A 16,502-nucleotide genomic window follows, 5' to 3' on the forward strand; every position below is an offset into this window, starting at 1 on the left:
CTTTCTCACAAACCTGACATAGTTGACAAATGCCTGGAAACAAAATCAAGTATGTAGCTTGATAATTAATAAACTGATAACAAATAAATAATTTCCAAGACAAGCTTTAATGTCTTGGCATATATACAGAACTTTCATATTAAAAAATAGGATACCACACCTGAAAGGCATTGAAAACACTTTTCTTTATTTCCTTTGAAAACTTACTCTTACAGTGTGCAGATTATGAATAATCATGTATTCAAGCATTTTGAAATGCAAACAGGACAACTGAAAGTAGAGACAAATTATTCAATACCAATAGTAGTAAGTAATTTGTTTGTAAGAAATTTATTTAATTCCTGCTTTAAAGGATCACTACTATTTAGCAATCCAATGTCAACAAAATATTTTGAGGTCTTTAATTCTTTAGACAAAGGGCTGCCTTCTCAGGAACTATAGCTGTGATAGAAGTTAATCATTAGCACAGCAATTATTTTAGACAAAGGGCTGCCCATCTCAGAAACTACCATTGTAAGGTTAATCATTAATGTGGCAATTTTACTATGGGAACTAAATATCACAGGAGATAACTAAATATCACAGGAAATAGGAAAAATCGAAACTTAGCTTTCCTATAGAAAAATATGTTTTCTGGACAGGCATAGCAACAAAAATATAGTAGTAACACACGGTTGGTAACCAACTTCATATTGATCACTAAACAATAGTATTATCATTTTTGGTTAATAAGAAGCATGCATAACTAAATACTTTAAACACACGAGTCAAAATTCATTGATAATAGTAATTTTTAAAATTTTACATTATGTACTGAAATTTCTGCATCATGTACAACACATTAATTTTATTCATATGACTTCAGGCTTACAGTTTTACAACAAAACTAAAAGAATTTTCTTTTTTTTTAACTTAAAACTATGAACAAATATTTATTTGCAGTAATTAAGATAGTGGAAAAGAAAACTTAAAATAATTTCTATTACATTTTGAGACAACAGAAAAATATCTAAGTTTCTCTAACACAAGATTTTTAACAGTTGTGTAATATCTTAACCACCACTAATCATATTCAGGAGCTTTTAAATGTTTCAACAGCATTAATAAACTGGAAGAAAGATTCTGATGCTGGCTAATGGATGAAGTAGGGTAAAATAAGGGTTTAGCCAGGAAACCACAGACTATCTCCTTCTTGCTCTACATATACTAGTAGATTGCTATAGTAAAGCTATCAACTTTCTTTTTTAGTTATTATTGGTCTACCCTGATTAGCTATTTACATAAATTTGCATGGTCTATTCAAGAGGCCTTAACTCTAAGACTATAATAAAGTAAAATATCTTAATTAGTGCAACTTAACTGCAATTGTATTCAGACTCCATACTCTCATATAGTGGAACCTTTTATATTGCTGGTATTGAGGAGCAGGTCCAATACTTGGGGCTTATAGATATGTATTGTGCATTTAGCACATGCTATAGTTGGGATTCAGAAAACATGATTTGACTTAAGAAAGATCTGAATCTGTATAACAAAATAGATTATAATGTGACTCCAGTGTCCCTGATTTGTGTAGCATTACAAAAGGGAAGAGAAAGAAGGAACTAAAGAGATAGGAGAGGGTTGTACAATGGGTAGAGGAGTTAGGAGTAGCCTGAGAGGCTGGAGAAGTTTTCTTTACATCTGAATTCACCTAGGAGGTTGGAAGGTAAGGCAAGGGATACATTCCTTGGTTCTTTCCATTTCTCATGAGTCTGTGACCTGACAGAGTTCACTTTCCTGAAATCTGGGGAGGTCAGAGCTCCTGTAGCCGAAGCCTCTAAGAATTATGTGCTCTTTACTGTGATCATGGCCCTCTGGTCAGCAGTATAGGGTGGACTAAACAACAATAAACATTTCATGTATTTATATATTGAAATAAGTTGTTAAATCCAAACTACTGCTCAAAAAAGTAAATCAGAGCTTGATATTTGTATAAAAAATTAATATAGTCACTGTCACTGTAACTAAGATTTTCTACCTATGTACAGCCCTAACACTTTAAGTGCATACTAGCATTTATCAATTGTTATACTCTATTCAGAGTCCTTGCCGGTTTCAGGTTTATCTACCAAAAAAGAAATATGAAGAATTTTCCTCCTTAAGTATTTCCCTTATTAAGAGTCAAACCCCAAATTCCACGTTACTATGTTTACTGACATATCTATCTATATATAATCTCTCTATATAAAAGGCTAATATGCAAAGTGTCCCCTTGGGAGTTCGATTGGGAGACCAGGAGTTCGATCACTTGCTATGGCATGCACTGACCACCAGGGGGCGGCGTGGAACAAAGGAAGGCCCCGACTGGCAGCCAGCAGCTGGCAGCCGGGGAAGGCAGGCCCAGGCCAGCAGCCAGAAGGCCCCAATCATCCTTGATCGCCGGCCAGGCCTAGAGACCCTACCTGTGCACGAATGTCATGCACTGGGCCTCTAGTAAGACTATAAAATACTAATATAGGAAATAGAGTTTATTTTAAAAGCTTAATGCAATAAAAACATTGAGATCTATTGTGTTGGGGAAGTTGACAGCAAACAATTATTTGTTGTCAATAACTGTTTGCTGCATGAGGTTTTTGATAATCATCTCCAAGTCAATGGGAAAGTTCTTAAACTTTTCTTCCAGAAAAGCCATTCTAAAGATGGCACTACATTTATCTTCAAAATCATTCTCATAGAATAGGCAGGGTATTACTATTTCTACCTTAGATATGGAGACACTGAGGCCCAGAAGTTAAAAAAATTTGCCTGATATTATCAGTAGTGTAGCTAGGACTAAATTAGGCCCATAGACAATTAGGGTAGTGCTCCAGTTACTTACAGAATTTCCAAAGACCAATGAGCCTATCTAAATCCTCTTTCCATTTCTTCAGTATTGAGCTTTCCTAGTATATAAATTATTCACATATAAAATCACTACTAACTTGCCCTAACTGGTTTGGCTCAGTGGATAGAGTTTCGGCTTGTGGACTGAAGGGTCCCAGGTTCGATTCCGGTCAAGGGCATGTACGTTGGTTGTGGGCACATCCCCAGTAGGGGGTGTGCAGGAGGCAGCTGATCGATGTTTCTCTCTCATCAATGTTTCTAACTCTCTATTCCCTCTCCCTCTTCTCTGTAAAAAATCAATAAAAAAATATTTTAAAAAATGCTCTTAAAAAAAAATCACTACTAACATTTAAAAACACCAAGTAATGGGCTCATGATTTCTTTGTTAAAAACTTCTACTGCCCTGGCTGGGTTGCTCAGTTGGTTGAGCTTCGTCCCATATGCCAGAAAGGTTGCTGTTTTGATTCCTGGTACATGCCTAGGTTGAAGGTTTGACCTCCAGTCGGGGTGCCTTTGGGAAGCCGGGAAGCAACCTAACAATGTTTCTTGCATCAATGTTTCTTTCTCTCTCTCTGAAGTCAATAAAAACATATCCTTATATGAGGATTTGAAAAACTCTAAAAAAGATATACCTTAATAGTAGCATTTTAATACTTCTCAGTAAAACAAAACAAACCTCTATTGCATAGACTCCTCCCAGTTCATACTTCAGTTTTTCTCAATTACATTTACAACACTTTTATCATTTGTGCCATGATGCTCACACCCTTAAAGAAAATATAATTAATCAAAGGAAATAAGTGAGATGATTCTGAAGATGTGGCTTTCAAACAAAGATTCAAGTGACAAAGCAAAATCTGTACCAAAAGTACAGAATTACTAACAATGCATAGGATCATTTTCATCTCCAAAGTTATATTCCTGGGAACCAATCCATTTATAATTTTAATCTGCTAACTCTACAGGGTTAGTGTATTAAAGTAGGTGAGTCAATGTGCTTTAGAAGTATTTTGTGTTCTTAGAATGTCCTCTTTAAGGAAAATCCCTTTTGCATTTCTATGACCTGGTTTCTCTTGGTAATTCTGCATGACAATTGGCTGCTGCTCAATCGAGAAGACTCTGAGGCCTGGAGGAACTTGCAAAGTGGGACAAATAGTTTGGTGTATATCTGTTATTCAGAGTGCTCCTCTGGTTTCCACAGGTTTGCACTTTCCTTGGGAGTCTCTGAATTAGCCTCTGGTACGACACTGGATTCTGAAGTCCCTGGTTGTAAACTATCTCCATCCAGAACAATGTCTTCAGGATTTGGAGGTGGTGGACAGAAGTCTTCATTGGGGCAGATTTGCTGGAAGAGGGTCTCAGCCTGGCCAGGGAAGAAAGGACACAATACTTTTTGGACATCAGTTTAAAATGTATATGCCTTTCTGGCATTATCCTATCTAATAAAGAGGTAATATGCAAACTGACCATCACTCCAACACACAAGATGGCCTCCCCCACGTGGACACAAGATGGCTGCCACAAGATGGCCGGCAGGGAGGGAAGTTGTGGGCAATCAGGCCAGCAAGGGAGGGCAGTTAGGGGTGACTGGGCTGGCAGAGGAGGGAAGTTGGGGGTGACCAGGCCAGTAGGGGAGGGCGGTTGGGTGGGGACCAAGGCCTGCAGGGGAGGGCAGTTGGGGGAGACCAGGCCTGCAGGGGAGGGCAGTTGGGGGAGACCAGGCCTGCAGGGGAGGGCAGTTGGGGGTGACCAGGCCTGCAGGGGAGCAGTGAGGTGTCAATCAGGCTGGCAAGGGAGTCGTTAGGGGGTGATCAGGATGGCAGGCAGAAGCGGTTAGAGGCAATCAGGCAGGTCAGGCAGGAGAGTGGTTGGGAGCCAGCAGTCCTGGATTGTGAGAGGGACATCCCTCAAGGGGTCTCAGATTGGAGAGGGTGCAGGCTGGGCTGAGGGACACCTCCCACCTTGCACGAATTTCATGCACCAGGCCTAGTTAAAAAATATTACACAATCTCTAAGTTATAGAACTTTACCCAGTATATATGACCTTGTAAAATCTGCTTTCAGAATTCCATGACTTCTCTCCCTCTAATTCTATGCATGCATTCAGATCCATCCTTCAAGTATATAAGTACCTGATCAGATTCTTTATAAAGTGTTCTGACAGTTGAGAATTTAAGGACATACAGTCTACATGTCAGTCAAATACAATTTCCCTTAATATCCTTTACATAATTTTCGAATAGAATCTATTTGTGATATCCATATTGTCTAATTGAGCATATAATAATTTTAACAAGTCATTGTTCAAATCAAGAAAATATTTCATTGTTTGCTCAATTATTTCATTTTCTGGTATAATTTTTCTTCCCCTGGGCTTTAAGGAGTATAGCACCATGTTTAAGATCATATGCTATGAATAGATATCTGTACATGATTACTAGCTCTGCCACTTAGCAGCGATGTGATTTGGGAACGCTTACACAACTTCTGAGCCTTAATTTCTTTGTCTATAAAATAGCGAAGACTAAGCCTCTATATATGGTAGCTATTATCATTGTTATTCATCATAATATAATTTAAAATGCTAACATTTAAGCAGAGTTTAGTCTGGCAGGATAGGATAAGAAGAAATTAAATGTGATCATAATTAACAACAAATACACATAAGAAAGTAAATGTGGCAAGTAGCATTGCTACTCTATTCTAAACATATCCCTACTTTTATTTAAATGAATAAAGCTAATTGTTAGATAAGAATCCCTGGCGCGGCCGCTTTTGAATGGCCCTGAGTGGGGCTCGGCCAAGGAGCCCAGGGACTCTCTAGGCTTCCGGGTGCAGTTGGTCAGCACCAGGGCTCGACTGAGGTGCCACGGTACAATGAGGTGCCGGTATTTAAGAGATATGGCATCTGAAACCCACAAGGTTAAAAAACAGAACTTTTATAATAACATTGAGGATCATTCCATTGATCGTCCTAGAAAAAGGATCTCTAATTTCACTAATAAGAACATGAAGGAGGTTAAGAAATCTCCAAAACAGTTGGCTGCTTACATAAATAGAACAGTTGGACACGCTGTTAAAAGTCCAGATAAACTACATAAGGTGATCTACCACAGAAAGAAAGTTCATTATCCTTTTTCCAAATTCTTGTTTTAAAAAAAAACAGTCCCCTAGAAGTGGGGGCTGTGACATGGCAAATAAAGAAAATGAACTGGCTTGTGCCGGCCACCTGCCTGAAAAATTACACCATGATAGTCGAACATATTTGCTTAACTCCAGTGATTCTGGTTCTTCACAGACAGAAAGCACATCATCAAAATACAGTGGGTTTTTTTCTGAGGTTTTTCTCAGGATCATGAAACAATGGCACAAGTTTTGTTCAGCATGAATTTGAGATTGAATGTAGCTTTAACTTTCTGGAAAAAGAGAAGTATAAGTGAACTTGTAGCTTATTTGGTGAAGACCTTGGAGTGGTGGTGGATTGCCTTCCTGTGCTTACCAATAGTTTACAGGAAGAAAAACAATACATCTCACTCGGCTGCTGTGTAGACTTGTTGCCCCTTGTAAAGTCACTACTTAAAAGCAAATTTGAAGAATATATAATAGTTGGTTTAAACTGACTTCAAGCAGTCATAAAAAGGTGGTGGTCAGAACTGTCGTCCAAAACAGAAATGATAAATGATGGAAATACTCAGATTTTAATTAAAACAACAATCAAGCAGATTGTGGGAACAAGAAAACTATCTTACTTTGGTTCCAGGATATACTGATAATATAGCTAAGGATGTAGATGCTTATTTATTACAGTTGCATTGAAAGACTTCATCTACTAAAGAACATTTGGTTATTCAAAACATCCCTGGACTATATGATTTCCAAACAAGTCTCATTGGAGAACTGTGAACTATGAAAGAAATCAAAACCGTTTTCTTCTAAAGCCACATATGAAACCACTAACGAAACCCTAACAATCTACTTCACACTGAAGTGGAAAAATATCCGAAAGGAGCAGCTTCAACTTTAATAACGTGAAAGTGCACTATGAAGATTGTTGACCTTTGCTGAATTTGGGATTCATATGGTTACTTGGCAACATTGTTGAAGAACTACTGGATCTTAATGCAACCCTTCATAAGAATATACTTTATACTATGTGAAAAATAAGACAAAACTTATTACTAGGAAAAGCAAAGACCAATCATCATTATTTTAAAGATTGTGTTTTATAAGAAAACACTCAAATGTGTGCAGCTATTTTCTTATGTTGAAAGACTTTAACAGTTTTAAACATCATAGCAAATAATCAATAATAAAAGATTTTTGGCCACACTGAGATACTGTGTAAACAAAATGCCTTAATTATTAATAAGCCAATGTATATGATACCAAGATCTGTTTTAAAAAAAGTAAAATGAACCATGTTTCTGGCATGAAAGTTATGGAATTAAATCAGGGGTTTCCAGTCATGTGGAATATTGTTAAAACTTATTCCACACCATCTTTAAAACTTGAGAATATTTTTAATATCTCTGAAATTGTTTTGCCAAAATCGTCATGTCATGTATATATGTGTTATCCCATCTAATAAAAGAGAAACATGGTAATTGGCGTACGACCGCTACCCTTCCCATTGGCTAATCAGCGAGATATGCAAATTAACTGCCAGCCAAGATGGTGGCCGGCAGCCAGGCAGCTTGAAACTAACATGAGGCTTGCTTGCTTCAGTGACGGAGGACTCCAACGTTCCCCGCCTGCCTTGCCAGCCTCTGAGCCTGCAGTTTAAGAAACATTGTAACGAATATAGAAGCTAAACAAAACCCCAGAAACCAGCTTTCAACTAGCCAGGATCTCAGAGCTGGAGTTGATACAGAGTTTCGATTATAGAACCGAAACAAACCAGATACCTGCTTTCAGGAGCAGAGGCCTAAGAGCTGGAGCCTCAGAGCTAAAGCTGGCCCAGAATTAAAAAAAGAAAAAAGAAAAAAAGGAGTGGTTGGGAGCTTCCGTTACCCACCAGCCTGAAAACAGCCCTCAGCCCCTCACCCAGACTGGCCAGGCACCCCAGTGGGGACCCCCACCCTGAAGGGTGTGTGACCAGCTGCAAACAGCCATCATCCCCTCACCCAGGCTGGCCAGGCACCCCAGTGGGGACCCCACCCTGAAGGGTGTGTGACCAGCTGCAAACAGCCCTCAGCCCCTCACCCAGGCTGGCCAGGCATCCCAGTGGGGACCCCCACCCTGATCCAGGACACCCTTCAGGGCAAACCAGCCGGCCCCCACACATGCACCAGGCCTCTATCCTATATAGTAAAAGGGTAATATGCCTCCCAGCACCGGGATCAGCGGAGCTGTGAGGCCTCCCGGCACCGGGATCAGCGTGACAGGGGGCAGCGCCCAAACCCCCTGATCACCCTGAGGTTCTGAGTGTGACAGGGGCTGGCGCCCCGCCCCCCTTGCCCCACGGGCCCTGCTCTGTGTGTGATGGGGTAGAGCCATAACCTCCCCATCGGCCCTGCCTTGAGTGTGACAGTGGCGGCGCCCCAACCCCGATCGGCCCTGCTCTGTGCGTGACAGGGGGCAGCGCCCCAACCCCCTGATTGACCCTGCTCTGTGTGTGACAGGGGTGGTGCCACAACCTCCCCATCGACCCTGCCTTGAGTGTGACAGGGAGCGGTGCCCCAACCCTCCAATCGGCCCTACCCTGAGCATGACTGAGGGTGGCATCGCAACCTCCCAATCCGCCCTGCTCTGTGCATGACAGGGGGCGGCGTCCCAACTCCCCAATCGGCTCTGCTCTGAGCCCGACCAGGGGCTGCACCTAGGGATTGGGCCTGCCCTCTGCCACCAGGGAGCAGGCCTAAGCCAGCAGGTCGTTATCTCTCGAGGGGTCCCAGACTGCGAGAGGGCACAGGCCAGGCTGAGGGACCCCCTTTTCCCCCCGAGTGCACTAATTTTTGTGCACTGGGCCTCTAGTTCTTATATAAAAGAAAGAGGTGAATATGTAAAAAAAAAAAAAAAAAAAAAAAAAAGAATCCCTGCCAATCTAGAGAGCTTGCACTCTATCCTATAAGTAAAGGAAAGCCACTCAGGATTTTAAGATATATGCTTGTTTTAAAGGCTATATGTCTTTCTGTTCCACTTCAGCTCTCCTTCCCAAGGTACACAGAAGGCCATCAATTAGGTCGTGAGTTGACAGCCATGGCCTCCAGGGCAAATCCACCCTGCTGACTGATTTTGCAAATAAAGTTTTATTAGAACACAGCCATTCTCATTCCTTTATCTATTGTCTATGGCTGGTTTTGCATTGTAATGGCAGAGTTTAGTAGTTGCAATAGAGAGCACCATGGCTGCAAAATTTAATCTATTTCCCATGCTGCTATGTAGTTAGATTCCTACACCAGGTTATTAAAACTGGAATTCTTTGGGAATGGATGGAGGGGTAGTAAACAGAAACTTTTGAGCTTTGATGTGGAGTTGAAAGATGGCACAGGGAGAGAAAAACAGCTTCTCTCTTTCTTGAGCACAGTTTAAGGGCATATTTTTAGTACATGTCATTTTACTATGGATATTTTAAAATAGAATATTTGAGACATCTGCTTTGCTCTCCACCCTAGGAACTCACCATACTTCATTGCTGGGGACACTTAGTCCTTGGAAGCAGGAGGACAAAAGTCAGACAGAGCCTCCACCTAACACTTGAGTTTCTCTAATAGATTTTTTTGTCTTTTATCTCTACCTTGTCTGTATATAAAAGTTCTCCCTCCCCTGCACCCTCTGCATGCAATCAATCATCAAATGCTGTTGATTTTATCTTCTAGTTCTTGACTCTACCTGTTCCTTTCTTACAGACATAGCCCAGGCATGCACCACCTTTCCCCTACCAGGGGTCCTCAAACTTTTTAAACAGGGGGCCAGTTCACTGTCCCTCAGACTGTTGGAGGGCCGGACTATAGTTTTAAAAAAAAAACTATGAACAAATTCCTATGCACACTGCACATATCTTATTTTGAAGTAAAAAAAAACAAATGTTTTTGGTGGGCTGCATGTGGCCCGCGGGCCGTAGTTTGAGGACCCCTGCCCTAGACAACAGCAACATTTCATAACCTGGCCTCTAGGATTCTCCTATGTAATCCATCTCCATGCTGCCCTCAGAGAGGTATATGAAAAATGAAATTCTGTGTGTGCCACTTTGGAGCTTAAAATTCTTCAGTGACTCCACATTTCAAATAGGATAAAAATCCAAGATCCCTACTATGGCTTACAAAAATCCTTTTGGCCTATGTTCTCTAGTCTTATCATCATCTACTTCAATCCATCTCTACCTCTCAGACTTCTTGCTTCACTAACACTTATTTATTTGTACTTTCTTAAACAGGCCATTATGTTAGCCTGGGCTAGGTGCAGAGGCTATAACATTTGAAATGTTGAAATTTGATTGTCTTCCATTTAGATGGGGAATTGCTATTCATCTTTTATATCCCTCTCTGTGACTTTCTCTAACTCCTAGATAGATTTCATAGCCCCTCTGTATTACATCTGTAGTTTGGATATTATCTATTACTACATATACCACATTATACTGCCATTTGTTGACACATTTTTCTCCTTTACTAAACAGTGATTTATTCAGGGATGACAAGGACTGCGTTTTAGTCAAATCTGAATCCTTAATTCAAGGCATGGAGGAGAAGCTCAATATACAGTATATTTTAATGATTGGCAGACCTTTAAAAACTGTATGTTGTACAAATGTTGAATATAAATATAATAATTTTACTTTTACTTTTATTCCAGTTCTGTGCCTCACACCTTGTCTCCCTTTCACCACCTCCCTATAAGATAGACTTTCTCCTGAACCCCAGTCCTTGTGGCTGAATCCCACTAGATCTGTTTTCGTATATCTGTGTCATAAACAATCTCTTTCCTAAGAGTGCCAAGCAATTGCACTACCCTGATTTGTGCTCTACCAGCCTATGGAACTCCCACCTTCAGCCCATTTGCCACTGGCCTTTACTGATGCCAATTTTCTACAGCCAGACTCTAGCATTTCTGAAGTATCTTTCTAACTGCTGGAACCTTTTTTGGTCAACTGTCATGTTCTGGAAAGTCTATCTAATGTTATGTTATTGGCTGTGTTGCATTTGCCAATTAAGCCCCAGTTCTGAGAGTTCTCATAAAGGGGTCAATTCAGAGTAGTTAGTTGTCAACTTTTAATTCTCCATGCCTCTTATAAACCAGAAGTTAGCCTAAAGGGTAAAGAGTTTCATGTGGTTAAAAAAAATTAAAAATGGCTAATTATATTGTGACTTGGTTTCCTTACATTGGAAAGTATAAAGAGGACAACCTGAGTTATTTAAGATATGCCTATGTTTATTTAACATACATTCACAGAAAATAAAATAAATATTTTCGAAATTCAGCAGCTAAATGCATTTAGGATATATCCACATTAACAAGACAAAGGTAGCATAGCACACTAGATGAATGCACAAGCACTAGGGTCCAACAGATTTGAGGTTAAATCTTGGCTCAAAAACTTATCAGCTAAGTTATCTTTGGGCGAGTTATTTAGCCCTTTTGGGCCTTAGCTTCCTTATTTGTAAAATGGGGACCATGGATATTTACCTCATAGGGTTGTTATGTGGACCAAATAAGATCTACATATGAGATGCTTAGGATAGTGTCTAGCACACAGAAAATGCTCAATGAATGGCAACTTCAGAAAATATGATACCTAAAATTGCCCTCTCCCGCAATGGTAGTAGTTACTGATACTGATAGTTCATACGACATATAAAGCTGATCTTCAACTTAAAAATGTGCCAAAAATCCTAAGTGAGTTGCTAATCTATCTCAGAAAAAAAATGTAATATAAACTACAAAAACTAGCAAGTCACAGAAAGAATCACAGCTAACATTGTGGTGATAATAAGGAATGTCAGTGTGCTCTGGCACACAACTTTAATTTGTGAGTATCAAACAGAGATCATTTGATATTTTTAGCATGTCTTCAAATCATAAATAGTTCCATATGAACACAAGGAAGAGAGGTCTATGTTTTTCAACATCTATACATTTGCAAATAAGAAAAGCAGATGCAGCCTGGCTGGCATGGCTCAGTGGTTGAGTGTCAACCTATGAACCAAGAGGTAATGGTTCGATTCCAGGTCAGGGCATATGCCTGGGTTGTGGGCTCAATACTCAGTGTGGGGTGTGCAGGAGGCAGCTGATCAATGCAATGATTCTCACTCATCATTGATGTTTCTCTCTCTCTCTCTCTCTCTCTCTCTCTCTCTTCCCCTCTCTGATATCAATATATATATTTAAAGCAGATGCAAACTTGCTAGCTGGTAAAATGAAGCATCGTATATAATAAAAGAGAAACATGCAAATTAAGCATCACTCTGTCACTCCACCACACCCACCAGCCAATCAGAGCAACTATGCAAATCAACCCAACAAAGATGGCGGTTAATTTGCATACACAGACGTAGAGCAAAGACTGAAGATGACTGAAGATGGCAGTGGTCATAGAGCTGGAGCGAGCAGGAGGCTTGGGTTGCTCCTGGCGATGGAGGAAGCCAACCTTCCTGCCGGCCCTGGGCTCCACTCAAGGAGGGCTGGGGGCCTGGGTTGCTGGGGGTGAAGCCAAGCCTCACTGCTGTGGCTGGACCAAAGGCCTGGGTCCCGGGTGCCAGAGGAAAACTGGTGCCGGCTGCCAGGGGAAGGAAGGCCTATTGCGCGAATCTTCGTGCAACAGGCCACTAGTTTTGTTTATAAAAAAGAAAAAAAGGTGCCTATGTTTTCTATATAGGAAAAGCCTAGGTAATAGTCTGAGAGCTTTTATAGACAATTTAGCAAAGAGAAGTCATCAATTAGTGAATGGGATGAACACAGGATGATATACTGAAATTAAAACACAGTTTATCTGAATAAACTGGCTATTTATACATTATTACTGATGTCCTTTAAAGTAGGAATTATAATATTTTCTCCCTAATGTGAAGTTAAAAGCTATGTAACAAACTTAAGATTACTTATATTTAATAGCATGTAATAATTAGTACCCAAACCAGCATTATTATTATAATCTACTGTGACAATATTACACTCCTGAAAACTATATTCTTGAGAAGCAAATTACTTCATAATAAAATTATAATTTAATTATAATCTTGTAGCTTGCAGTTCAGATCACATTAGCACTCGTATAATAAGCTGTTATTTAAAAGGCTTTCCATTTTGGTTAAAAAAACATTAAAGTTCACTCAGGAATAAAAATGACCTAAGCTACCTGGCTGAAAACTTGTTGGCAATTTCTGCTTGGAAAAAATTGGAACATCAAAGCAAAAATGACTTGGTAATTTTAAGCCTTAAATGTAGATCTTGAACCATCTTGGATTCCTATTAAACTAATAGAAAGAATGATGGATGAGAGTTGTGACTTCCTGCTTTTGTAATCACTGGCTGAATATGATTATCCAGGATCTCCATTAGACCCTGAAGATGAGAAACAAAGACTCCGGCAAAAACTGTAAATGTATGGGTTATGGCCTTGCCACTATTACTAAAAATGAAAGGTTCAATGAGGCTATTTGCTCCTATAAGATCCTTGTTCCCAGTTGGACTGAAACTTCCTTCTATAGTCTTAGAACAGTGATGGCGAACCTATGACACGCATGTCAGAGGTGACACGCGAACTCATTTTTTTGGTTGATTTTTCTTTGTTAAATGGCATTTAAATATATAAAATAAATATCAAAAATATAAGTCTTTGCTTTACTATAGTTGCAAATATCAAAAAATTCCTATATGTGACACGGCATCAGAGTTAAGTTAGGGTTTTTCAAAATGCTGATACGCCGAGCTCAAAAGGTTCGCCATCACTGTCTTAGAACAATGTTAAATTACCCATTTATTGATTCAATTGACATATATGCCAACTATGTCTTTCGCAAGTTTAGACTTGTGCTTCAAAAATGATATTTTCTATTCTTCACTTTCTGTCAAGTGCAGAAAAGTGTATTTATATATGCATATGAACCTTCAGCTTAATGGAACCATAGTTCACTTTCAGCAGTTTGTGTCAGCCTGCCCCACACCTCTTCATAGCCCTGCCCAGAAGTACTGTCACAAAATTCCACTTTCATTTAACATACTCCTCAGCAACTATAATAGCAGCCTTTGGGACACTGGCTTGTGTGAAAACATTAAAGGAATCATATTAATTGTGAAAAACTATGTTACGCGTTCTTTTCCTAGATAAGATAATGCCTTAAGACCATTTTAAAATTAAATTTTGTTTGTCTTACTAGGTACTCTCCTTTTTATTTTATTTTATTTTTTAAATATATTTTATTGATTTTTCTACAGAGAGGAAGGGAGAGGGACAGAGAGCTAGAAACATCGACGAGAGAGAAACATTGATCAGCCGCCTCCTGCACACTCCCCACTGGGGATGTGCCCACAACCAAGGCACATGCCCTTGACCAGAATTGAACCCAGGACCCTTGAGTCCGAAGGCCAACGCTCTATCCACTGAGCCAAACCGGCCAGGGCGGTACTCTCCTTTTTAAATGACTCAGGTTGACGGAGGAAAATGTCTGTGAATTTCAAAATAATATACTGATAGACCAACAGTTTAAATTAGAAACAATGTTTCTTTAGAGTACTGGCATTATAAATTCATTTTTCTGAATGTGTATTTGTAGCATTTTCTATTCTTATTCCAACAGTGGAATTCATAAATGAACTCTTGTAGTTCATCATTATATTCAATAACGTGAAAGTATTTGATACTTTAAAGTAGTTTTATTGTTTATAGAAAAAAAACTTTAAGGGCAAATTATAGAGATGGTATTAATGAGAGAGCTAATTTTCTAGTCTCTTTTCCCAACCCACAGAGGAAAAAACATTTCACTTTCCTTACCACACCAACTTCTTAACACAAGACTGAAAAACACCAACAGCCTTACCTGTTTGACTGCATTATCATTTCCTAAACCACAGTCTGGGCCAGAGCAGACATAAACGTTGGATGGTAAATCATTATAAGAGTTCCTGTTGATGTCTGAAGAATCTCTCATATTGAAGTAAAGAGCCCATAGAAGTCTTGGCTTTTCAACTTCATTTTCTAAAGGAAGACATAAATTTTACTTACATGTAAACCACAATTTGCCTTGTTGATAACTACAATATGTAGTCAGTTACTAACAAAAGTCATGAGTATGTATTTTAATGAATTAGAGCTTTGTATGTATACAATACTAAATCTGCATTCATAACCTACTCTAGTACATATGCATATTTCAAGCAATGGTTTTTCAACCTAGACAAGTTAGATTTTTTAAATTAATTTAATTATTAGTAAGTTACTTAGATTTAATTCCAATTGTGTTCTCTCGGATTTGTATTATTTCTCCTCACCAGTATCAAAGAGCTTATGATTACATTCATCCTTAAATTATGCCTCTGAAGACGATAGCATACATTGGCTTTCTTATGTATCACATAGACAAACCAACTTAAAAATTATATAGTAATTTGATAGTATAACGGTATTATGAGATGCCCAGAATAGACAAATGTACAGAGACAAAAAATAGATTAGTGGTTACCTAGGGCTGTGGGGAAATGGGGGTAGGTGGAGGATGACTGCTAATGGGTTTGGGTTTTTTTGTGAGGTGATGAAAATATAGTAAAATTGACTGTGGTGATGTTTGAACAAATGTTGAAAGACACTAAATTTTACACTTTAAATGGGTGAATTATATGGTATGTGAATTATATTTCAATGAAGCTATCATTAAAAATAGCATATACAGGATTAAAACTTCGACATTCTAGCTTACTAACACTTTGTCCTACTGGATTACAAAATTAATGGGAACCAACAAACAAATAAACAGAAATAAAGCTGTATACTGCACATTGTTTCAGCACACAAACTCTCATTTAACAGCAAGCATCTATATTATGTACTAGAGATTGGGCTAGTAGCAGGGGATACACAGATAGACTTAGTTCTTAATCTTTTGCTTTTTTTATGTTCCCTCACACAGGGCCTAGCACACAACACATGCTCAATGAATAATTTATGAATTGATTTTAATCCTGTTTTCAGGTATAATGAAAGTATGATGTGCTCATTAAAAGGCCCAACTTCATTTGCCTTAATACCTAAAGCCTATTCCTTGCTATCTTAATAATTATTTTTCTATCTCTGTTCCTTAGAAATGCTATGATTAAATTGTCTTTGGTTGAAAACAAAATATTGCTGTTAAAATATTTACTTACTACATCATTTTCTTTAGTCTGAATCTGAACAAAAATTCAAATTCTATATAATGATAACAATGGATACGTATGAAGATTACCCAAAGCCATGAATCATAAAGAAAATGCTAAAGGTATAATTATCTACTTGGTTAAATTGGTAATCAATTGGAAATTTTAAGCTAATTGCAATATTCAATTAACAAGAATGCCCCATTCCCCAATTCAGGATGAATAGGATCTTATAGTATTTAATATAAAATATCTCTATTACAAGAATACCAAATATGTTATTTTTCTAATTCATCCTGGAAAATCCAAAATTATCACTATGATAGGATGAAGAAACTCTGAATGTAAAA

At 38.7% G+C, this 16,502-nt stretch overlaps 1 protein-coding gene and 1 pseudogene across 1 annotated transcript in view; one reads left to right on the plus strand and one right to left on the minus strand.

The window, feature by feature from the left end:
• Nucleotides 1-3,104: 3,104 nt before the first annotated feature.
• CHM (CHM Rab escort protein) overlaps nucleotides 3,105-16,502 on the minus strand; it is a 258,996-nt gene continuing 245,598 nt past the window's right edge. The window contains exons 14-15 of the mRNA XM_036305573.1: nucleotides 14,841-14,998; nucleotides 3,105-4,228 (exon numbers count right to left, since the gene is read on the minus strand). Coding sequence (XP_036161466.1) covers nucleotides 4,037-4,228; nucleotides 14,841-14,998 — 350 coding nt within the window. The 3' untranslated portion in view covers nucleotides 3,105-4,036. The remainder of the gene's footprint in view (nucleotides 4,229-14,840; nucleotides 14,999-16,502) is intronic.
• Nucleotides 5,745-6,829, plus strand: LOC118654227 (annotated as a pseudogene).

The sequence above is a fragment of the Myotis myotis genome, unplaced genomic scaffold (assembly GCF_014108235.1).
Source record: "Myotis myotis isolate mMyoMyo1 unplaced genomic scaffold, mMyoMyo1.p scaffold_m19_p_4, whole genome shotgun sequence".
Taxonomy (NCBI): domain Eukaryota; kingdom Metazoa; phylum Chordata; class Mammalia; order Chiroptera; family Vespertilionidae; genus Myotis; species Myotis myotis.